The sequence below is a fragment of the Macaca mulatta genome, chromosome 10, assembly GCF_049350105.2.
Source record: "Macaca mulatta isolate MMU2019108-1 chromosome 10, T2T-MMU8v2.0, whole genome shotgun sequence".
Taxonomy (NCBI): Eukaryota; Metazoa; Chordata; class Mammalia; order Primates; family Cercopithecidae; genus Macaca; species Macaca mulatta.
The window spans coordinates 57,206,722-57,230,984 of NC_133415.1; the positions used below are offsets into that span (position 1 = coordinate 57,206,722).

Here is a 24,263-nt window from a genome sequence, read left to right on the forward strand (position 1 = left end):
CCTGTGTGTGTGCGTATGTGTGTGTTTGTCTTGCTTCTCTGGCCAGGCTTAGCTTCTACACTCAGGGGAGCACCCAGGTCTCACCACTGTCACAACCAGGGCCCGTGGCCAGCATTAGAGCCTCTACAGGTGCTCTCCAATCTCTGCCTTCCCCATCCATGGGGGTCCTGGGGATGCAGACAAAGGAGGGGCACCGGGTAGAGCAGAAAGGGCTGGCATCCTCTCTAGGTGGAATACAGGTCCTGTGTAAAGTTGTAGGTCTGCCAAACAGTGCTGGATACAACACATCTTCTCATCTTCTTTTACCAACCACCTGCCAGGGTGCCCTGACTCACCTTCCCTGCAGATGGAAGCAAGGAGACTCCACAGACAAACCCTCTGCCTGAGGTCACACAGTGGCCAGATGGCCACATTCCTACTGACCAGCCGCCCCTGACCAGATCCCTACTGACGAGGACCCTAATGACCACTCCTCCATTGACCAGGTCCCACTGACCAAGTCCCAACTGACCATGTCTTCCTAACCAGGCTCACACTTAATCGGCCTCATGGGCCAGACTCCACTGACCAATTTCCCACTGACCTGGTCCCCACTGCCCAGGTTCCCACTGACAAGACCACAATTTCCCAGGTTGTCGCCCCCCCATCCCTCACTGAACAAATCTCCATGGATCAGTCCCCAGCGGACCAAGTCCCCTCTGACCAGGCCCTCACTGACCAAGCTCCAAGCCACTAAGGCCCCACACTGACCAGGCCCCTGGTATACTGTATAGGCTCCACCAACCAGTTTTTCATTGTTTATGTTCCAACAGATGAGGCCCCACTAATAAGACCCCCACTGACCATGTCCCCACTGACCAGGCTTCCAATGACTAGGTTGCCAGGTCCCCACTGATGAGAACTTTACTGAGGAGAACACCACTAACCAGGCCCCTGGTGATCAGGTACAAACTGACTAGGTCCTAATGACCAGGTCATTTCTGACCACGGTCTACCCACCCAGCCCCTGAGCAGTGCTGCTTAAAGTCTCATTACCATGCCCCCCCTTAGCCCACAGACCCTCCCTCCCTGCATGCATGCCCAGGGGTCAGGCCCTGGGGGTTTTTTTGGGACAAGGCCTCTCCTCCAAGACACAGGGAGAGACAGTCAGCCTCAGGCTCCAGGTAGCCAGCTTCACACTCATCCCCCAAGGCCCTCAGGGTTCATCTCAGAGGAGACAGTGAGGTGGCCTGGCACAGCCTGGAAACCCCATCTACCCTATTCCTGAGTGTCAGAGTGGGAGGAAGGGAGGGACATTTGGCAGACGAGACACCCTGTGCTGCTGGGTCTCCCGGGGCCCTTCCCGCAGAGCCCGATCTAGAGACACAGCACAGAGGCTGCAGGGAGACTAACCCAGAACCCTTGAGGCTGAGCCAGGGACCACATGAGGACTGACCCCAGACAGCCAGAAGGCCCTTTGCTAGTTTCTTGGTACCTCAGTGGATGCAGCAGCTGTTTTTCTGTTGAGGACCAGTGAGCACATGCTGGGGAGGGCTCGCCTATACTTCCTCAGTGGCTCCACCTCTGATTCCAAAAAAAATCACTCATTTCAGGGCTGGGGCAGAGAAAACACAAGATTATCTTAGAACATCTTGTGCCAGAAAGTAAAAAAGTGCTGACAGAGTAACAGGCACCAATCAAAAAGACATAAAGAGTCAGCTTAGAATATCTACCACTGGCCTAATCTTGGGGAATTGGAGCACCAGAAACATGAGCTTTCCCTTCTCCCTTATTTATTGGTTTTATTTCTCCATGTAGGACAAAGAAGAGAATCAGAAAATAATCACCTGGCAACCATTGCAGTAATAATTGTTCAAACACAAGTCATCCATGAAATGCCAAATCTAGTGTGTTTTGAGGAGTAACCAGATATTTACAGAGCCTCAGATCATCACCACACAAAATACGGTTCAACTAGAAAAAGAAAATCATAACATTAGCATGGACAAGCCTGGCAGGTACTCCTTAGGTCTCCTAAGTAATAAAAACTGTGATATGCAAATAAGTCTTCGATGACCTTTACTAAAGAATCAATGATGACTTGGTTGTTTGGCTGTTTAAATAGCTGGCATTTGGGCAATTTGAGTATGTCAAACTCAATAATACTGGTTTTCATCTTCAAGATCCACTTAAAACTGAAGGAGACTGAAAAACATCATTTAAAATACCCTACAAGTTATCTTCATACATATGATACAAAAATATCCTACTTCAGTAAAGATTGTGATGTTGTATATTTTATGAGAAACAATTAAAATGTTGTGTAAATAGCCCAGTAATAAAGTTTTATAATCTTTTATATCACAAAATTTGTCCTTATGATTTTATGGTTAAATATTCTCTTGATTAGACGTGGCTTACCAGTGGATTCTGCAGAAGAAAGTAGACGGGTGAAAGTGTCCAACACAGCAACAGCTGGAAAGAAAAACAAAGAATTATGTTCTTTACCTAAAACACTTTGGTTAGCTCAGTGTGATTTTAAAAACTAAAGAGTTGAGAACTTTATCAGAGTTAATAAGAATGAGAAATATGTATGTACATTTACAATACAAAATTATTATTAAATAATTTACACATGACATTAAATCTAATTGTGTTTAAATATCAGAGCTTTTTCATTCTTCATTCATCTACTCAACAGACACGTGCTAAGATTCTAGAACCAGCACTAGAATTTCAAGATGAAGATGGTATGGTCCACCTCCCAACAGTCATAAGCTATACCCAAAAAAACCAGACAAGACAATGTCCATATAGAGTCATGGATACACAAGAGGTATACAGCAGGGCACTACTGGAACACACAGAAGGGTCCTCTATCCCACTTTTATGTCAATATCATGGGCTTTCTGGTGGAGGAGATAATATAACTTGATACCTGAAGGACAAGGAAAAGCTCATCAGAGAGAGGGAAGAGGTGCAGGCAAAGAGCCTGAGGTGGGGAAGAGCCCTGCAGAGTTCCGCTCCGTCCAGTTTGGCGCTAGAGCAAAGGGCAGAGTGCAGTAAGTGGTGAGAGACAAGGTTGAGTAACTTGACAGGAATCACATTGATGTGGGTGTTTTTATTTCATGGTGAAAAAGTTGGAACTTTTCCTGAGAACAGACATAAGCCAATGACACAGTAAATGACAGGAGATTTAAAATGTCACTTGTGAAGTGACTGCCTACGAAGGGTTATTGCTCAGCTAAGTATTTCTGAATGAATTTGACATCTGTTGGCCTTCAATCTCTACCAAAACCCTGAGAACTTGATGATGCCTTTGTTTTCTGAGAATCGTTTCAGGGTGCTGGCTGACAGTTCCATGAGGATGGCAAAACTTAAGAAAGTGTAGAGCCAGTGAAAAAGAGATGCATAGACTTCTTGGGAATTTTTGAAGCTATGGGATGTGATGAATTTATGGTGCACAAGGACAGTCTTCTCTGTGGAAGTTTTTGTTTTCATATCTTTCATTAGATGTGCATAAGAGAAAAATACTTAAGATGGTATCTACTAACCCAACAATGAAAAGGAATGCCATTTGTTATTAAATTTTGTTTCTAAAATAAACCTAAATTTAAGGAATAAATTTTGGTAACATACTTCTCTTTGTCTCTCTAATTATTTGTTCTACACAGTCCAGCTCCATCTAAAATAAGTGAAAATAATAATAATGTTTAAGTTAAACAAAAAACATTATCATGAAAATAATATATCACTTACAAATTGTGGTCTTTAGTATTTTTAGTGACTAGACATAACTTGAAGTTTGCTTCAAAAGAAAAATAATCACATACATAAAGTAAATTTTCTACTTATTTTAATTTAGATAACAGAGGATGTATCTGTGTAATGTTGCTTAGAGTAATTGGACAAAAACACAGTTAATATTGGTCTATTGCATATACATAATTTTAGAAAGGTGGTGTTTATTAGTACAAAGGTTAAACAATGGCCAGGTGTGGTGGCTCATGCCTGGAATCCCAGCACTTGGAGAGGCCAAGGCAGGAAGATCACGAGGTCAGGTGATCGAGACCATCCTGGCCATCATGAGGAAACCTGGTCTCTACTAAACATACAAAATTAGCTAGACGTGGTGGCCCACACCTGTAGTCCCAGCTACTTGGGAGGCTAAGGCAGGAAAATTACTTGAAGCCAGGGGTTGGAGGTTGCAGTGAGCCAATATTGCACCACTGCACTCCAGACTGGCAACAGAGTGAGACCTTTTCTCAAAAAAGAAAAAGAAAATTAAAGTCATCTTTTACAATGAATGCATTACTTTGAAATTCTTAGCAGAACTCTCCCCTTTATAAAAGTTTAATCTGTTTTTTTACTCCAATAAATTTTTATCTTAAAAAGAAATTTCTATTCTCTACTTATACTAAACTTTTTTATGGTAAATTTTTCTTTTATTAATTTTTTTTTCTAGTTTGTATTCTCAATTAAGGTGGTACCTGTGGAGGTTTTTTCCAAAGGTATATTGAGGCATGCCAAGATTTGGAGTACAATTGAACACATCACACAAGTAGTGAGCATATGACCCAATAAGTAGTTTTTCAACCCTGGCCCACTCTGTCCCTCCCCGTTCTTATTTCTCAGTGTCTATTATTCCCATGTTTATGATAATGTGCACCCAATGTGTAGCTCTCACATGAGTGAAAGCAGGAGATATCTGGTTTCTGTTTCTGTGTTAGTTTGAGTAGGGTAGTAGATTCCAGCCGTATCCACGTTGCTGCAAAGGGCCTGATTTTGTTCTTTTCATGGCTGCAAAGTATTCCATTGTATATATGGAATTCTCCAATCTAGCTTGGATTTTCAATCTACCTTGGATGCACCTGGATTGACTCCATGTCTTTGCTATTTTGAATAGTGCTGCAATGAACACACATGTTCATGCATCTTTATGTTACAATGATTTATTGTCCTTTAGGCATACCCCTAGTAGAGTAATGAGGTTGCTTCATCCAACGATCATTCTTAGTACTTAATTTCCAAACTGCTCTCCATAGCAGCTGAACTAATTTATATTGCCACCAACAGTGTGTGTTTCCTTTCCTCCACAGTCTCCCCAACATATATATATATATGTTTATATATATATGTTTTTACTTTTTAACAAAAGTCATTCTGACTGGTGTGAAATGGTATCTCACTGATGTTTTATTTGGCATTTCTCTGATGATTATCAATGGTAAGCATTTGTTAATGTGTTTGTTGGCCACTTACATATGTTATTTTGAGAAGTGTCTGTTCATGGCCTTTGCCCAGCTTTAACGGTGTTATTTATTTTTCACTTGTTGATTTGTTTAGGTCTCTTATGGATTCTGGATAATAAACATTTGCTGTATCCATGGTTTGTGAATATTTTCTTGTATTATTTAGGCTATCTGTTTAATCCAGTGATAGTTCCTCACGCTGTGCAGAAGCCCTTTAGCTTAATTAGATCACACTTGTCAATTTTGTTATTCTTGCAGTTGCTTTTGAGGAGTTAGCCATAAATTAATTGACAAGCATGATATCCAGGAGAACATTTCCTAGGATTTCTTCCAGGATTTTTATAGTCAGAGGACGTACTCTTATGTAAGAAAGGCACAAACCGATTTTTTTTTTTTTTTTTTGAGATAGTCTCCATCACCCAGGCTATAGTGCGGTGGTATGATCTTGGCTTACTGCAACCTCTGTCTCCTGGGTTCAAGTGATTCTCCTCCCTCAGTCTCCCGAGTATCTGAGATTACATATGCCTGCCAACATGCCTTGCTAATTTTTGTATTTTTAGTAGAGACAGGTTTCATCATGTTGGCCAGGCTGGTCTCAATCACCTGACCTCAGGTGTTCCACCTGTCTCAGCGTCCCAAACTTCTAGGCCTTGGGACTACAGGTCTGAGCCACCGCGCCTGGCCAAGCACAAAGCTTTTAACATAAAAAAGGAAATTAACATTTTAGGGTTTTGTTTAATTCATAAAATGCAATTAAATTGGATTCTACTAAATAATAAACATCCATATGTGGTAAAGTGTTTGGATGCCAATCATTCAGTTGTGATTATGGGTGGGAAGAGTTGAGATGGTGCAAATAAACTTTTTTAAAAGTTTTTATTTTCAAGATGGAGTCTTGCCCTGTCACCCAGGCTGGAGAGCAGTGGTGTGATCTCGACTCACTGCAACCTCTGCCTCCCAGGTTTAAGCAAGTCTCTGCCTCAGACTCCCTAGTAGCTGGGAATACAGGTGCCCACTCCCCACCCGGCTAATATTTTTTTGTACTTTAATAGAGATGGGGTTTCACCATCTTGGCCAGGCTGGTCTTGAACTCCTGACCTTGTGACACACCTGCCTCAGCCTCCAAAAGTGCTGGGATTACAGGCATGAGTCACCGTGGCGTCTGCTGCAAACAAACTTTAAAAGTGACATGGGCTGGGCGCAGTGGCTCATGCCTGTAATCCCAGCATTTTGGGAGGCTGAGGCAGGTAGATGACAAGGTCAGGAGTTTGAGAACAGCCTGGCCAATAGGGTGAAACCCTTTCTCTACTAAAAATACAAACATTAGCTGGGTGTAATGGTGGGCGCCTGTAGTCTCAGCTACTTGGAAGGCTGAGGCAGGAAAATCGTTTGAACCTGGGAGGTGGAGGTTGCAGTGAGCCGAGATGGTGCCACGACCCTCCAGCCTGGACAACAGAGTGAGACACTGTATTAAAAAAAAGAAAAGAAAAGAAAAAAAAAAAAGGCGGTAGTATGCACTGCAACTAAACTAGAATTAGAGAGTAAGCCAAAGCATCTCAAGGTATATCGTCAGTTATTAGGCAATAACATGCAATTTCTAAAACCTAACTTAAATGCAGCTTTTAAAGACATTTTAAATGTGTCAGTTTAGTCACATGTATTGAATAAAGCTAGGAAATGGGTATCTCTTGAAAATGGGAGCTCCAGGGAATTAAAAAATGAAAAGTTCCCGTTTCCTTTCTGTGTTAACATAGCTAATTATGATCTTTACTTAACATGCATAAGTCAACAGAACTCAGTATTTCACCAAATTACAAAGAGGAATTATATTAGAGAAATGAAAGCCAAAAGAGAAACGATCATATAACTAACCTCAGTGAAGTAGTTCTTGCAGTTATTTGAAGTCTGTGGGTTTGAAGTAGGAATTCTGATGGGCATTTGGGGAATATATTTTCTGTTGAGTCCTCTACTAGTAAGATTTCCAACACAAGGTGACTCTGGGTCTCGCCTTGTAGAAAGAGTGCTGAGAAAGTGTTTCATCCGCTCTTTCTCCATAAGGAGCTTGGTGCTGATCATTGCTATTTTCTTATTCGATCTGTAAAGACAGCAAAGACAAATGCTTAGTATTTCATTTTTCCTTAAATGATTCTTAATGACTTGCAGTTTTTAAAACGTTGCCCTGAGAGTAAACCAAAGTACCCACTAAACGGTGTTTTCACACCGAAGATGTGTGACAGCATACCTGTTGTAAGCCTAAAGAAGCACCCGTGTTTCTAAGGTAATTTATACTGAACAAGCAGTTCAAACAAAGTAGACAGGGGAGAGAAATGGCTGTCAGTGATGCACGGCTCACCAGGTGAAACTTGCTGCTTTCTAAAATGGCTCCACTTGTGCGATTCTAAAGATTCCATTAGAAATACTTGTATTTAAAGGGTAACTATGCGGGAAAATGAATATGTTGATTTGTTGGAGTATAAGAACCACTTCACTGGAAATCATTATATCAAAACATCATGTTGTAAAATGAACAAAAAAAAAATCTAGGAATAGTTCTGTTTAGTAAAGAAATTTTAGGTTTCACCCTTGTACATTTCACCCATTATCTGGGAACAATTAAGCATTTGGCACTGAGGAAGAACTCAGAGTAACAGCTCCTGGGGAGAACTAGATGGTGTGGCTTGGAATAAAAAGAACTAAAGCAGCGCTGAAGGCAATTAGCCCCCAGCACTGTGACCAAGGCACTGGAGTGGGGGGCTTGTTCTTTCTGCCTTCCACACAAATCTTCAGGCTGAACAAGGTGTTACTTTTTAACGACTTTGTGAATTACACTTCTTTAAATTCCTTGATAATTATTCCCTATTTCACAAGGATGCCTTTCTGTAACATCTTGAAAATGTTACACAAATAGTCTTTCTTGAGACACCGTCTATTGATAACACTAAAAATCACAATTAAAAACGATTGTGCCCAGAGTAGCAGTACCACTCGACACTTTGGGTGTAGGTTGTGATCTACCAAAGAATAAATTAAACTCATTAATCTTTCTATTTAGGGAAACTCTGACAAGTAATTTTATAACAAGATCGCTTTATGAATTATAAATCTTCAAAAATACTTAGTGACAAAAACTAACAGATCAGATTAACTACATGAGAGTTTTCAGAGGAAAAAAGTCATACAAAAGCAAAAAAATAAAAATAAAAAATAGAAATGGGACAGACATTATCCTTGACTAATATTTTAAAGGTAAGATTATTTACTAACATTATTTTCCAAAATTACATTATCAAATTAGCATTCACTTCGTACTAATCTCCTGAAGCCATCTCACTAAAAATTATGTTTTCAAAACAAATTAGTGAGCTTAATTCATTTCCTACAATTGTATGTTTTGATTTACTTTGTTATTTTTTTTGACATGGAATTGTTAGCTTTCAATGCTGCTGCAAAGGCTTCCTTATATTCTTCCAATTCGGTTGTAACCTCTTCATAAGCAGTTTTCATTTCGGAGAATTTACATTCCACATCTTTAAGCATGAGTTCCTTCTTATTTAGTGAAGCCATGTTATCCTTGCTTAACTGCTCCAATTGTTTTTCATGTTGTGCTTGTGTCTAAAATGAATGAAAAGAATACATTTTTAAAACAATTATAACCTAATTACCATATGTTTTTTGCCTTTCATTTTGAGTCAGTGATTCAAAGAGCAATTTTGAATATGTTAAAAAAAAAAAAAAAGAGGCTGGGCCGGGCGCGGTGGCTCAAGCCTGTAATCCCAGCACTTTGGGAGGCTGAGATGGGTGGATCATGAGGTCAGGAGATGGAGACCATCCTGGCTAACACGGTGAAACCCCATCTCTACTAAAAAAATACAAAAAACTAGCCGGGCGAGGTGGTGGGCGCCTGTAGTCCCAGCTACTCGGGAGGCTGAGGCAGGAGAATGGTGTAAACCCGGGAGGTGCAGGTTGCAGTGAGCTGAGATCCGGCCACTGCACCCCAGCCTGGCTGACAGAGCAAGACTCTGTCTCAAAAAAAGAAAAAAAAAAAAAAAAGGCTGGCGCTTAACATATTTATCAGCAATATCAAAAAAACTAATAACTGAATTCAGAATTAAGTCTGATTTATACAAATTTGAAATCATAATTATGTTACTGTTAATGTAATCTGGTCATACAAGAAGTAATAGAATGCATTCATAATTTTAAAAAGTGATCAAAGAACAATGTAGCTTAAGACCAATTTAAAAGTATCACATAATCTCTAAATCACAATTTTTTCTTATGCCAACTGGTCTTAATCATCAAATGACTCCATAGTGAGAATCATTACTCTGAAAGATTGATCTTGTTATAGTAATAATGGAAATTTAAATGTTTAAAAGAAAAAACAGATGCCATTTTTTTCTAGAACTCTACAAAGCAAATTGCTACAAGAGAGGCAGAAGAAACACAATATATACATATCCAAAATACAGTTTGCAGTGAAATAAATGAAAGCACATTACAGATAAACTTACCTGATTTAAAAAACTAACCTGTAAATGGATTTCTTCTAATTTTTCTATTGCCTGCATTGCCTTTTTATCTAGCTCTGATTTATATTCTTGTACTTTGCCAAGTTCTACCATATTGTTTTCCATATGTGTCTTAAGATTTAATATTTGTTCTTTCAACATCTTTTTATCCTCCTCAAGTTTTTCACATTCCTGTTGTACTTTTCTCATAGATAATAACTCCTGTTGAAGAACTTGATTGTCTTTCACCAAACTGACACATTTTGAAGATACAGCTTCCTTCTCTGCCATAAGATCATCAAACTGCATGAATAAAATAATATAGTTTGATATAGACTAAGAATAATCTAATACAAAACCAATAGCAAATTTTGAAAAGTATTTACTTGCAATAAAATGTTATCTGTAACACAGTACATTCTTCAAATGTAAAGCCTTAAATTACTCTGAATTTTAAGAGCAAAGTTAAAGCTACCATGAGTCACAAAAATATATGCTTTACTGTCATCATCTTTCCAGAGAACTTTTGCACTTCATCTGACTTTTATTTTCCTGATAATACATTTCTGTTCCTCCTTCAATGGCACTAAGTGATCTCTCAGTGAAAAGTGTCTAACCCCCTCCCTCATCCTCACTCCCCATAATATGTCAAAACGGTGTCAGACATATCATAGTGGGTGATTTAGGCCAAAGTCAATAAATGGCTCTGGGAATAAGACTTTGAAAATAATTTAATACTCTATACTAGGGATGGTGGCTCATGCCGGTAATTCCAGCACTTTAGGAGGCTGTGGCAGAAAGATCACTGGAGGCCAGGAATTTGAGATCAGCAAGAGCAAAATAGTGATACTCCCATGTCTATATATATGTGTGTGTGTGTGTGTGTGTGTGTGTGTGTGTGTGTATATACTTATTTTTAATTATCTGGGCATGGTGGCTTATGCATGTAGAGCCAGCTAGTTGGGAGACTGAGGCAAAAGGATGGCTTGTACCCAGAGTTCAGGGCTGCAGTGAATTATGACCACACCACTGCACTTCTGCCTGGATGACAGACAAAGACCGTATTTCAAAAATACACAAAATAATGAATCCTGTAAATAAGGATTCAATGCCATAAGCCTTTCCTTAGACTGCAAATGTTTCAGGACAATTTGAATTGCATTTTAAGAAGTCATGATTCTTGGGGTAAAGGCCATAGAATACAGCACCCAGAAATAAATCCACATATTTAAAGCCAACTGATTTTGGACTAAGGTGCCAAGAACATACATTGGGGAAAGGACAGTCTCTTCAAATGAATGGCACTGGGAAAACTACATATCCATATGGGGAAGAATGATACTAGTTTCCTCTGTAACATCATATAAAAAAGAAACTCATAATCAATTGAAGACTGAAATGTAAGGCCCCAAATTATCAAACTACTGTAAGTAAATATAGGGAAAATGCTTGAGGACATTAGTCTGCACAAAGATTTTTATGGGTAAGACATCAGAAGCATAGGAAAAAACAAATGATAGACCAATGGTAGTACATTGAGCTAAAGAGCTTCTGGCCAGCAAACAACTGAGTGAAGAGAAAACCTGTAGAGTGGGAGAAAATATTGTCAGCTATTCATCTGATAAGGGACTAATATGTAAAATGTACAAGAAACTCAAACAACTTGACTGTTAAAAAAAAAATCTGAGTTCAAAATCGAACAAAATATCTAACTATACTTGTTTTTAGAAAAAAGAACTACAAATAGCCAACAAATAAATTTTAAAATGTTCAGTATCACTAATCCTCAGGGAAATATAAATCAAATCTACAATGTGATATAATCTTGCTTCAATTTGAATACATTGCTGTCATTGAAAAGATAGAAAAATAACAAATGCTGGTGAGGCTCCGGAGAACAGGAAACTCTTACATGCTGTTGGTGGGAAGGTAAATTAGTGCAGCCACTACAGAAAACAACACGAGTTTTTCTCAAAAATCTAATAATGGGACTGCCCAGGGACCCAGCAACCCCGCTACTGGGTATTCAGGCAACAGAAAAGAAAACAATAGATCACAAGGATACCTGTCCTCACATGTTTATTGTAGCACTATTCACAACAGCTAATGTATCAAATCAACCTATATGTCAACTAACCAAATGAATGGACAAAATCCTGTGGTACACATACACAATGGAATACTATTCACCATATAAAGGAATTAAACCCTGTTATTTGTGGCCACGTGGATCAGTCTGAGGGATGTTATGTTAAGTGCAGATAAATACTGCACATTCTCACTCATGTGTGGGAGCTGAAGAAAAACTGAGGGCTGGGTAACATGGCTGATGCCTGTTATTTCTTAGCACTTTAAAAGACCAAGGCAGGAAAATCACTTGAGGCCAAAAGTTCCAGTGCACCCTGGACAACATAGGGAGACATCTCTACAAAGTCAAAAATCAGACAGGTGCAGTGCTGCATGCCCATAATCCCAGCTGCTCAGGAGGCTGAGGTGTGAGGATCATGTGAGCCCAAGAGTTTGAGGCTACAGTGAACTATGATCAAACCACTGTCTCCAATCTGGATGACTACAGTTGCCCAGAGCCCAGACTACACTAGAAAAGTCCTGTCTCTTAACAACAACAAAAAAGCTCACAGAAGTAGGAGAGGGGAGGCTGGTTAATGGATAGAGAATTACAGTTAGATAAGAGGAATGAGTTCCGGTGTTCTGTGGTATTGTGGGGTGAATATGGCTATGATTTATAGTATGTTTTTTAAAAGCCAGAAGATTTTGAATGTTCATAATTCAAAGAAATGAAAAATGACTGAAGTAGTAAATGTGCTAGTTAGCTTGATCATTACACACTATGTACATGTATCAAAATGTCACTCTATGGCCATAATTATGTGTGTGTGTATATATATATTTATATATATATATATATATATATGTCAATTAGAACAGAAGCGAGGCTATATTCATCCCATTTAAAAACAGAATATGGGCCAACCTTATTGACTTCCTTCTAATGAATAGAATGCAGTAAAAGGGATGCCATGTGGCTTCCCTATCTCAGACTGCTTTCCCTTCGAACTCAGCCCCCAGAGATTGTGAGAGAGATCAGGCCACAAAGACAGCCTGGCAGTGCCAGGGTCAGTGTTCATGCTGCCTGCCCCAACCAAGGTTCCAGCCAATGGCCAGTATCAGCCATCAAACACGTGGGTGAGCAAAGCTTCAGATGATTCCATTTCCCCAAATGATCAGCTGTTCCTAGAGAAGCTGAGGGGAGCAGAGACAAGCTCTCCTGGCCAAGCTTTTTCCAAACCACAGGTTCATGAACAAACAAAATGTTTTTCTTGTAAGTCACAAAACTCTGGGTAATTGTTAGAAAAATAAAGGACAGGAAACATAACTTGTGTAGCAGAAAAGAGTCTCCTTTAAAGTAGGATCTAATAAATGTTGAGATTTATTCACTGATGGCAAACATTACTGAGAAGCAGCAGATAACCAGGAGAGAGACAGAAGCTGCTGAGGAGGAACTTTTCCTAAAACCCCCTTCAATTATGAGCTCTGATAACAAGGCCAGGGTGTCTCCTTACAATTTCCCCTCAAGTTAGGAGACCAGACTGGGAAGCAAGAAGACATATGATTTGAGAAACAACTAGAAATACTTGGTTACATAACCAAAATCAGACATTTACCTGATTTCAATGAACTAAAATCCTAAAAGAAGAAGCTTTGAGTATTTATTAATCGATCTAGTGTTCAATTTTCATTTTCCTTTTCTCAGTGAGGAAATAAGGAGAACATTATGGAATGATTTTTAGTCTTCAAAGAAGCAAAATAAACAGCACGCTTTGAGTGCTAAGACATCAAATGCAATTTCTCCTTCACCTTACTTCAAGCTTGTTTGTATGGAGAAGTTAAGACCATCCCATCTCTATGTTATGCCACAATGTGTCTCTATAGCACACTCTGAAATTTCAAAAGTCAAAATACTAATCTACTATGTGTCTCTGATAAACTGCCTGAACATTACCTGATTTTGAAGTGCTGCACTCCTAAGACTTTTTCTTGGAATGAATTAAACTTTATATTCCAAGAATCATCTACTGAGCTAGAAAGCAGAGCTGTGCATCTCTGTTTCAGCAAAAGGAGGTCAATACAGGGAACTGTGGTTTCTGAGAATGCAAGATTGGCACCAAGAAAAGTATTAGCCACAGTGCTACCCGAGAGAACCAGCTACCAGGTGGAAAGAGGATCTGCGAACTGAAAGATGATGACTTCACTTGATTTCCACTGAGGAAAGCTGGCAGCTCAGACTTAAACTTCTCCTTCCTGGATGGTAGACAGCTATGGAAGATTCTATGAAGTACAATGAATTAGCAAAACATAATGCACTAAATATTAGACTATGTCAGCATATCCTGTGATCAAAACTTTCCGCAAATACAACTATAGAGTGGAGCAATGGAAAAGAGACTAAAGGTTGGAATGGAGAAAAAAAGAAATCAAGTGTGTCTTGTAAGCCTGACTTCCCATCATGTCTTAGACTAAGTAAGGTATAAGCTGGCCAGAGACATCTTCGAGACACAAAAAGTGAAGTTAAAGATATTCCACTACATTTAATTTTTATTATGACATAAGACATCTGGTAATATGCAATATGATGGAAAAAAACTCCTCATTAAATTTGATTTGGCCTTGGCATAAGAATAGACATAAACAAGCTAAGAGTTGATAATCTAAAAATAAACTTGCACATTTACAGTCAATTGATTTTATACAAGGTTAACAAAAGAACAGAATGGGAAAAGAATAGTCTTTTCAACAAATGGTGCTGGGAAAACTGGGTATCCATATGCAAAAAATAAATAAAGCTGGACCAGATATCTTATTTAAAAATTAACTCAAAACAGTTAACTGTAACAGCTAAAACTATAAAACCCTCAGAAGAAAACCCTGGAATAAATCTTTGTGACTGCATTTCACAGTGTTTTCTTAGCTATGACTCCAAAGGAAAAATGGATTCAATGGACTTCAAAATTGAAAACTGCTGTGCCTGAGAAGACAGTATCAAGAAGTGAAAAGGTAAGACACTGAGTAGAAGAAAGTATTTGAGAAGCATATATCTGATAAGGGACTTACATATATAGGACATATAAAGAATGTCTGCCATTCATAAACAACAAGATAACCCAATTTAAAAAATGGGCAAAGATTTTGAATAGATATTTCTGCAATGTTATGTGCAGATAAGGGAACCTGGACTTGTCTTGCCTGGACATGCCGGCAGAGGACTGGAGGCCTACAAGCACTGGCGGGATGGGGAGGAGTCACCAGGAATTCCCGCCTTATGCAGGGGAGGAGCCTGACCACTTCAGCTCATGTGCTCCTGGTATTCAATTGTGAGGTGGAAACCTGTTTGCAGGACCCCTCTCTTTGCTGAGCACTTTCCTTTCACTTAATAAATTCTGTCCTCCTCACCCTTCAATGTGTCTTCGTGCTTAATTTTTCCTGGTCATGACAGAAGAACCCAGATTTAGCTGAACTAAGGAGCAAAAACTCTGCATCAATACCTGCTACAGCACAGATGCAGCATGAAAAATTATGCTAAGTGAAATAAGCCAGTCACTGTAGACCGCTTGCTTTTTATTTCAGAGGCTTATAGGCAAATCTATACAAAGAAGGTGGGTGGTTCCCTAGGGCTGAAGGAGGAAGGGGAAACTAGTGAAGATGGCTAAATAATGTGGGGTTTGTTTTTAGGGTGATGAAAATGTTCTAAAATTGATTGTAACGAGGACTGCAGAACTCTCTCAAAATATGAAAGTGAATGAATTGTATATTATAATTAGTGAATTGCATGGTGTGCTCATTATTTCTCAATAAACCTGTTATGCTCCACTCCAAATTAATTTGGTACTAGTGATTTTGGTACTAGTGATCTGGAGACAGGTGTTGCTTGGTTTCAGATCACTGGCCAGAGGTCAAGGCCTAAGAGAATCAACAGCATGTCCTTTTTATAGAAAAAAGGATTCATGTTTTGAAAACTATTCTTTTCATTAGTATCAACTCAGTAAAATTAAATGAAAAATCTTTCTTTCACTGCTTAAAGCACTGAGAGATTTATATTGAGGAATAAGACCTTGTTTTCTTTGGCTCCAATTTCTATCCACAGGGTCTGGGAATCCCTTCAAACTATAAAACTATAAACTATAGAATCAAACTATAAAATCTCATCAGATGGGTTTTATTAACTCTTATAATGTGGCTCACTTTCTAACCCGATTCCGGTCCAGCATCACAGAGAGAAGAAGCTGAAGGAAATCAAAATATTTAACCCCTAAATATATTTTTGACATATTTTGAAATGGCCGCTGCAGGGCCAAGAGATTGAAATGGCCCTCATTAATGTAGCCCAATCTCTCCCCTTCTAGGTCTTCCCAGTTCTGGGGAAGATTAACTAAGAGCCTGATGCATTTAAAATCTGAAAAGATATATTTATCCTCTATTTTCTCAACATATTTTGGCAGAATTTGGGTTTTTTCATTATTAATATTTTCCCAAATTATGTGATTTTTGATCCCAAAACTGATTTAAAATTACCGTATGTTGGAATGTAAATTACTCTATTATAAAGACACATGCATTTGTATGTTCACTGCAGCACCGTTCACAACAGTAAAGACATGGAATCAACCCAGATGTCCATCAGCGTAGACGGGTTGAAGAAAATGTGGTATATATACACCATGGAATACTATGGAGCCATACAAACGAATGAGGTCATGCTCTTTGCAGGGACATGGATGAACTTGAAGCTGTTATCCTCTGCAAACTAATGCAGGAACAAAAAACCAAACACTGCATCTTCTCACTTTTAAGTGGGAACTGAACAATGAGAACACACGGACTTGGGGAGGGAAACAACAAACACTGGGGCATGTTGGGGTCAGGAGGGAGAGCATCAAGATCAATAGCTAATGCCTGTGGGGCTTAATATCTAGGTGATGGATTGATAGGTGCAGCAAACCACCATGGCATGGCACACGTTTACCTATGTAACACACCTGCATGCCTTGCTCAGGTAATCTAGACCTTAAGATAAAATAATTTTTTTAAAAGAAATCACCTTATGGTTTAGCTTCTTAATCAGAATATCCATTTTCAGTTTATCAGTTTTTAAGTCTCCATGGAAACCAAAGTCTTCATTTCCAAATACATATAACATATTTATTGTCCTTTCCAGGAGTTTCTTATATCTGCAAAAATGTACATAGTTAGTAAGTCAAGTATTTTTAAAAGTAACTATTAAATAATTGTTTAAAAAGATGTTATGTTATGGCATATCAAAGAAACAAATCTATAAGCTATGATCCTTTCAGTTTCAACTGAACATAGTTTGAAAGCATTCTATATGAAATTACAATCTTAGATAAATAATATGAAGAATAATTTATGGCATATATAGCAGGTAAAGTGATATTATAACCATACATTTTGTTTTGTTTTGTTTTGAGATGGAATTTCACTCTTGTTGCCCAGGGCGACGTGCAATGGTGTGATCTCGGCTCACTGCAACCTCTGCCTCCTGGATTCAAGTGATTCACCTGTCTCAGCCTCCCAAGTAACTGGGATCACAGCCGTGTACTACCACGCCTGGTTCATTTTGTATTTTTAGTAGAGATGGGGTTTCGCTGGTCAGACTGGTCTTGAACTCCTGACCTCTAATGATCTACCCACCTTGGCCTCCCAAAGTGCTGGGATTACAAGTGTGAGCCACCACACCTGGCCTAACTACACTTCTTGTAAATAAACTATTCATATCCATGTTGGTATGCTAAGTAAAATAACCTATTACTAAATATAAGCCATAACCCAGAGATGAGTAACCAAGATAAAAAAGTAAAACACATATGTTTGAAAAAGACACAAAAATACATTTTGACACCCATTGACCGCAGTCTATAAGAAGAGAAAAAAGTACACACAAAAAGCATCAAGGAGATCATTCAATGTAGAAAAAGAGAAGAAAACATCTTTAGTATCTGAGTTGAGGAGAAAAAGGAAACAGGCCGTTTTAGAAAAAGGGAAAGGGGCAGAGAGATGTGTGATGATTTAAAGACTTTGAAGAAGAGATCTAGAGATCTTTGCTGACATGATGTCAACAAAATGAAAGAGATACAAAACCATGTAGAGAAAGGCAATGTCAGAAAAATGTCGATTAGATTCAAAAACAAACTTAAGTGCTCAGTAAATAAATAGAGAAGTAGCTGTGTTCAGGGCTTCAAAGACACATTCCATTAAAAAAAAAAGTGATCAAAACGTGAATGCTCATTTTACTTTTTCTTTAGGTTTTACATATATTTATATATATATGAAATTTATTTATGTAAAACAGAAGTTTTATAACATGTATACTTCATGTATACAACGGAGGTACCGTGTAAAATGAGTAAACTTCCAATATGTTTTATATCTAAAAGAAAAAGAAAGAAGCAGAAACAAAATATAAGCTACATATCAAGGTAAATTTTGATGTTAAAGAATGACACAAATAGGTCTTTAAAGAATTTGAATGCAGCAGAGGATACTACAAAGGGAAGAAAAAATGACCACAGACAGCAAAAATATCTTCAGAAATCAAAATTCAAGCTAGATAATGAAGAGTGTACTTGACATTACTTGTCCAAGGCTTTGTCATTGTTTTCAAAACCATTAAAGAGTAAGTGGCCAGGCGCGGTGGCTCACATCACTTTGGGAGGCTGCAGCGGGCAGATCACGAGGTCAGGAGTTTGAGACCAGCCTGACCAACTTGGAAAAACCCTGTCTCTACTAAAAATACAAAAATTAGCCAGGCATGGTGACACACACCTGTAATCCCAGCAACTCAGGAGACTGAGGCAGGAGAATTGCTTGGAGGCATAGGTTACAGTGAGCCAAGATCGGGCCTTTACACTCCAGCCTGGGAGACAGAGCCAGACTCTGTTCTCCACCAAAAAAAAAAAAATAATAAAATAAAATAAGTATAATATTTTGGCTTCAAAAAACTTTCACCTTGCCCCAGCAGCTCAGCTGACTCCCGCCCCCACGACGCAGATGCCTATAAAGTTGTGTTGTGAGCTTGTAAAATACATTTCAAAATAGAATTCGTTTAATTATGAAAATACAGACATAACGTGAATTTGTATCTAGGTTTTAGTCAAGTAAAATTAGAGTTAAATCAATTAATAAATGGTTAACATGTTCTACAATAGGAAAACCTTACCCAGTTGCCTCTTGTTCTAATTCATGATTTTTCTTTCTTACTCGATTCACATTACATTCCAGTGATGATATTAACTCAACAAGTTTTCTTAATTCTTCCTTTTTTTCTTCAGTCTTAAAAAAAATGTTTAAAATTATTTTTGTAAAATCTAGAGACCCTCTTTTATCTCAAATATTTTTCTCATAAGTGGATGAGTAATACTTATTTAGGCAGGTGTATAAAGTGCATTTTATAAACCCGATGCCAGGAAGGGCAGGTTTCAAAAATAGTAATTTTTCTTAATACTGCTAAAAATGATTCATACTTTCATCATTATCTTTTCTGAAATTTAAACTGCCAAAAATCTTTGTTACAAATGAGGGTTTTTACACATAAAATACTAAGGGTTAGTAAAAAAAAAAAAAAAAAGTAGTAGTTATATATTTACATTTAGTTTTTAAAGATACTCTAGAAACATTGTCATTAATATTTAAGATATTCCAAGTTTTCTTAAATTATGTCTTACTAACACGAGTTTTAGAAAACTCTTATCTAGTTCCTGTTACATTTTTGATCCTCATCTATCTTCAGGCTGAGATAAATACTGTCATTCTAAGTATTCACCCATAGGTTTCAGTTTTTCTCTTTCTCTTAACCACTTCTCTTTAAATAAAGTTTATTTTTTCTATAATAAACAAAAGCACAACTTTTGTCTACTTTTTGTGGCTTTTCTATTACCCTGTTTCTCCCCTTCCATTGGACTCTATGACACATGGTCTCATCCAGAAATCTATTTTTCATCACTTACTGTGTTTTTTATACTGAAATCTGATTTTTAATAATTCCAATAAAAAACTCCAAGGGTCGTCAAGGACTTTACTCCGCTTTACTCAGCAGCAACTGCGAGCGGTGACCAAATGCTCCCTCTGCTCCTCTGACCCCACTTCATTTCTAAATGCAGCAACCTGTGTTGTTCAGCTCTACTCCTTTTTGGTTTTTGTTCTGTTTAGTTTTTGTTTTTTGTTTTGAGATGGACTCTCCCACTGTCACCCAGGCTGGAGTGCAGTGGCATGATCTTGACTCACTGCAGCCTCCACCTCCTGGGTTCAAGTGATTCTCCTGCCTCAGCCTCCCAAGTAGCTAGGATTACAGGCATGTGCTACCATACCTGGCTAATTTTTTGTATTTTTAGTAGACACGGGATTTCACTATGTTGGCTAGACTGGTCTTGAACTCCTGACCTCATGATCTGCCTGCCTTGACCTCCCAAAGTGCTGCGATTAAAGGCATGAGACACCACACCCGGATGCTATTTCACTTTTTAAATTCTCTCAGGACTCTGAAAAACCTCAAAACTTTGACCTAGATTCCCTAATCTACATTTCCAGCTCTGACCTTTCTCTTGAGGCCTCTTCCTTCTAGGACACATATTATAGACCATATTCTCAACCACACACTCATACGTTGCTACTTGGTGCAGATGACTTTTGTAGATAGTGAATCTTGTCTATTTTACATTGGTTCTTATTGATGCTACTCTGAGTATACTGTTATTTTCTAATCTCAAAGAGGGACTATCTCACTGTTACAATACTGACCAGTATACTTTGTCCTTTTTTTCTTTCTTTCTTCTTTTTTGGACCAGTATACACTGTTTTTCTTTGTTTTTCATTTTTTGTTGATATGAAGTCACACTGTGTCATCCAGGCTGGAGTGCAGTGGTGCCATCTTGGCTTTCTGCAACTTCCATCTCCTGAGTCCAAGTGATTCTCCTGCCTCAGCCTCCCAAGCAGCTGGGACTACAGGTGCACACCACCACACCTGGCTGATTTTTGTATTTTCAGTAGAGACAGGGTTTCACCATGTTGGCCAGGCTGTTTTTGAACTCTTGACCTCAGATAACCCACCCACCTTAGCCTCCCAAAGTGTTGGGATTACAGACATGAACCATGGCACCCAGTCCTTGTTTTCTTTTATAACGAAAACTTTCCCATGAGAATCAGATTATCAATTGTTTGCCTTTGTTTTCTTTTAAAGAATTTCCTTTTCCATAGAGATGTGGCATGATGAAAGTCTTGTTCTAAAGTTTCTTTCAGGGGGACACTCAACTATATCATTGGCAGCTCCAGTCAAGTAGAGGTCTCCCTGCTTCCCAATTGAGATTCCTCATCTCAAAATGGTATCCACCAAATGTCTTAATCCAGGTAGTCTCTTGCTTAGAAATTCATGAAATAAGAACCTTCCTGAGAAGTTAGAGGCTATTGATGGAAATGGTTTAAAGCTGCCCCTTATTACATGTTTTACACTCAAGGCAGACATCAAGTGGCTAATAATTCTATGCCTGATGTCTAACTTAATTCTATGGGAATTTATACAGAACGTTTTACTTATGAGACAGAGTCTCACTCTGTTACCCAGGCTGGAGTGCAGAGGCTTGATCACCACTCACTGCAGTCCCAATATTCCAAGTTCAAGTGACCCTCCTACCACAGCCTCCCATTGTAGCTGGGACTACAGGCATGCACCACTATGCCTCAGTAAGTGTTTAAAATTTTTTTTTTTTTTTGAGACAGGGTCTCACTATATTGCTCTGGCTGGTCTCAAACTCCTGGGCTCAAGCGATCCTCCTGCCTCAGCCTTCTAAAATGCTAGGATTACTGGCATGAGTCACCTCCCCCAACCAGGTGTTTAACTGGGGACTAACATGAAGCCCTTAGAAGAGCACGTGGAACATAGTGAGCTACATAAAATATTTGCTATTAGTATAATAATTCTATCTGTATATCTTAACAAAATTGTGTATGTTAGGCAGGTGGCATGCCAATGGAACTAGTTTCCTATAGCTGCACTCAATCATTCTTCTCACCACTGAGAGCTGCAGCAAATGGGGGGCATAAAATTTATAACTGACTTTTCTATCTGTGTGACTCAGTAGGCAATGACTATGTATGTACTACAATGTAAATAGCACCTCCTGGATTGAATAGTGTGTAACTGACATGACCAGCAGAGACAGGCTAAAGACACTGAGCTGGAAAACCCTAGGCTCTATTGCTAAATCGAGGTTCCTGAATCAGTTCCCTCTGAGCAACTGTTGCTGTGGTGCTGCCTTCACTAGCCGTCTGCTGAGCACTCAGATTGAGGGGCTGTGCTATTGTTCCTCAGACAAGCTGCAGCCAGAACTGTTCAGCTGACAAACTGGTAGCAGTCCAGAAATACAGTTCTGGCTGCGGAGTGAAAAAAGGCCAATTTAGATTCCTTTTCATAGTGAGAAAAACATAAACATGGATTTGAACGATTCTCCTCTATTAGACTCATTGGTTTAGATTTGATATTTAATTGCTAAAAATACATTTAGAATATAAACCTTACTGTGTCAAAGTCTCAAAGAAGAAATAATTGGTGTGGTATAAAGTACTTCATTGTATGCTAAAATCTTCTAAGCTAAAATGTTTTCAATTTATGCAAGGATAGGTGGCATACATATTATATATTATTCCCCCATTAAGCACATTTATAATGAGATAAAATTATCTTCCATAAAAAAGCCATGTAAAATTAAGGACTCAATTTTTCTGCACAGACTAGACAACAATTGCTAACACATAAGGTCAATGAGAGTCAGAACAGTCATAGAAAAATTCATGAAACAAAAAATCGTCTGCCAGGTCTGATGAATGAGGCTAGATGAACAGAAACTGAAAAGGCAGAAAGGATAGCATGAGCAAGACAAGTGCTGAAATCTGCCCAATTAACTCTGAGGATAAAGTTCAATGGCAGGAAAATAAAAGCACATGTCCACATAATAACCTGTAAGTGAATGTTTGCAGCAGCATTTTTCATAATCGCTAAAAAGTGGAAACTAACCTAAAGATCCATCAACTGATGAATGAATGGAAAACCAGTATAGTCATGCAATAGAATATCATTTAACTATAAGAAGAAATAAACTACCAGTGTGTGCCAAAATGTGCACGAATTCTGAAAATATTATGCTAAGTGAAAAAGCCAGTCACAAAGGACTACAGATTGTATAACTCTATGTATATGAAATACACAGAACAGGCCAACCTGTGGAGACAAAAGTAGATGGTGGTTGCCTATAACAGGGGTAGGTGAAGAGACACGGAGGAAGGTTGCAGTCATGCTTAGGAGATGTGGGGTTGCTTTTCAGGGTGATGAAAATGCTGTGAATATACTAATAATACTGAGTTGCACATTTTAAATTGTTGAACCATCTGATGTGTGAATTATATCAGTGAAACCATTTTTAAAATCCAATGGCAGGACCAAGATAATTTTATCAACTCTCAATTTTTGATGTACATACTATATCAAATCTAAATATTTCTACAGTTTTATAGTATATTTTAAATAAAAGATAAAGAAAATGCCTAACTTTTCAAATGGTTTGTAAAAAACCTAAAATACGTACATTTCAAAGACTATTATAGTGGCCTTTCTGTACAAGTTAACCTAGAATCTGTGAAATAAATAGACACAGATTCTGTGTTCATTCACAAAAGTGAAGAAATAAGATAATTTTCTGGAACATTCCATTAAACATTCTCCTCTGATTTAATCTGGCGTGCCTCATCAGAGCAACACAAAAATTACTTAAAAATACTGTTTAACAGGAGAAAAGTCAATTTTCTGTGAGGAATGATGTATAATTCTCAACCTTTCCAAGGGCATGTGTTGCAATAGAAAAGGTATACAATGGTTTTTCAAAATGGTAGAATGAAAGTCACAATATAAAAGAAGAGTACATTATAAACATAGTAAAATGGAAATAATTAATTATAATTAAAACACAAAAGCTTCTGCCAAAATTAGTATCCTAAAACATGTTATATAATTCAATCAGCTGCAGAATAACTGTCGACATGTTAAATTTCATACATACTTGACTTTTCACTTGAAATAATTTCTTCTTTGAGGCCTGTGTCTCATCCAAATTAATGTGACAACGTGATGTACCTTCCAGTGGAGACTCTAACATAGTTAATTTTTTAAGGGAATCAGCTACTTCTCGTTGAAGTTGTCTCACAACCACCCGATAAAATAATTTTGTTACTGATTAATTGCCTTATTATTAAATTATGTTAAGACTATTGAACTCTAACGTACCTACTTTGAAAATTATCACCACACACATTAATTCACCTTCTTTTCATCACGTGTACACACTTTTATTTATTACTGAGTTCAGTGAGGAATGCAGAATGTGTTATCTTCCTGCCTAATTGGTATTCTTACTTACGCAACAGACTCATCCCACCATTCAATCAT

At 38.3% G+C, this 24,263-nt stretch overlaps 1 protein-coding gene across 1 annotated transcript; it reads right to left on the minus strand.

Annotated features, from left to right (window-relative positions):
- Positions 1-61: 61 nt before the first annotated feature.
- On the minus strand, positions 62-24,263 carry LOC721761 (ankyrin repeat domain-containing protein 18B). Its single transcript, XM_077949056.1, has 9 exons — positions 24,235-24,263; positions 16,857-16,986; positions 9,764-10,045; positions 8,632-8,843; positions 7,104-7,326; positions 2,918-3,019; positions 2,401-2,454; positions 336-340; positions 62-224 (listed from the first exon to the last, which is right to left on the minus strand). The coding sequence occupies exons 1-9, from the start codon at positions 24,261-24,263 to the stop codon at positions 62-64; spliced, it is 1,200 nt and encodes a 399-aa protein (XP_077805182.1).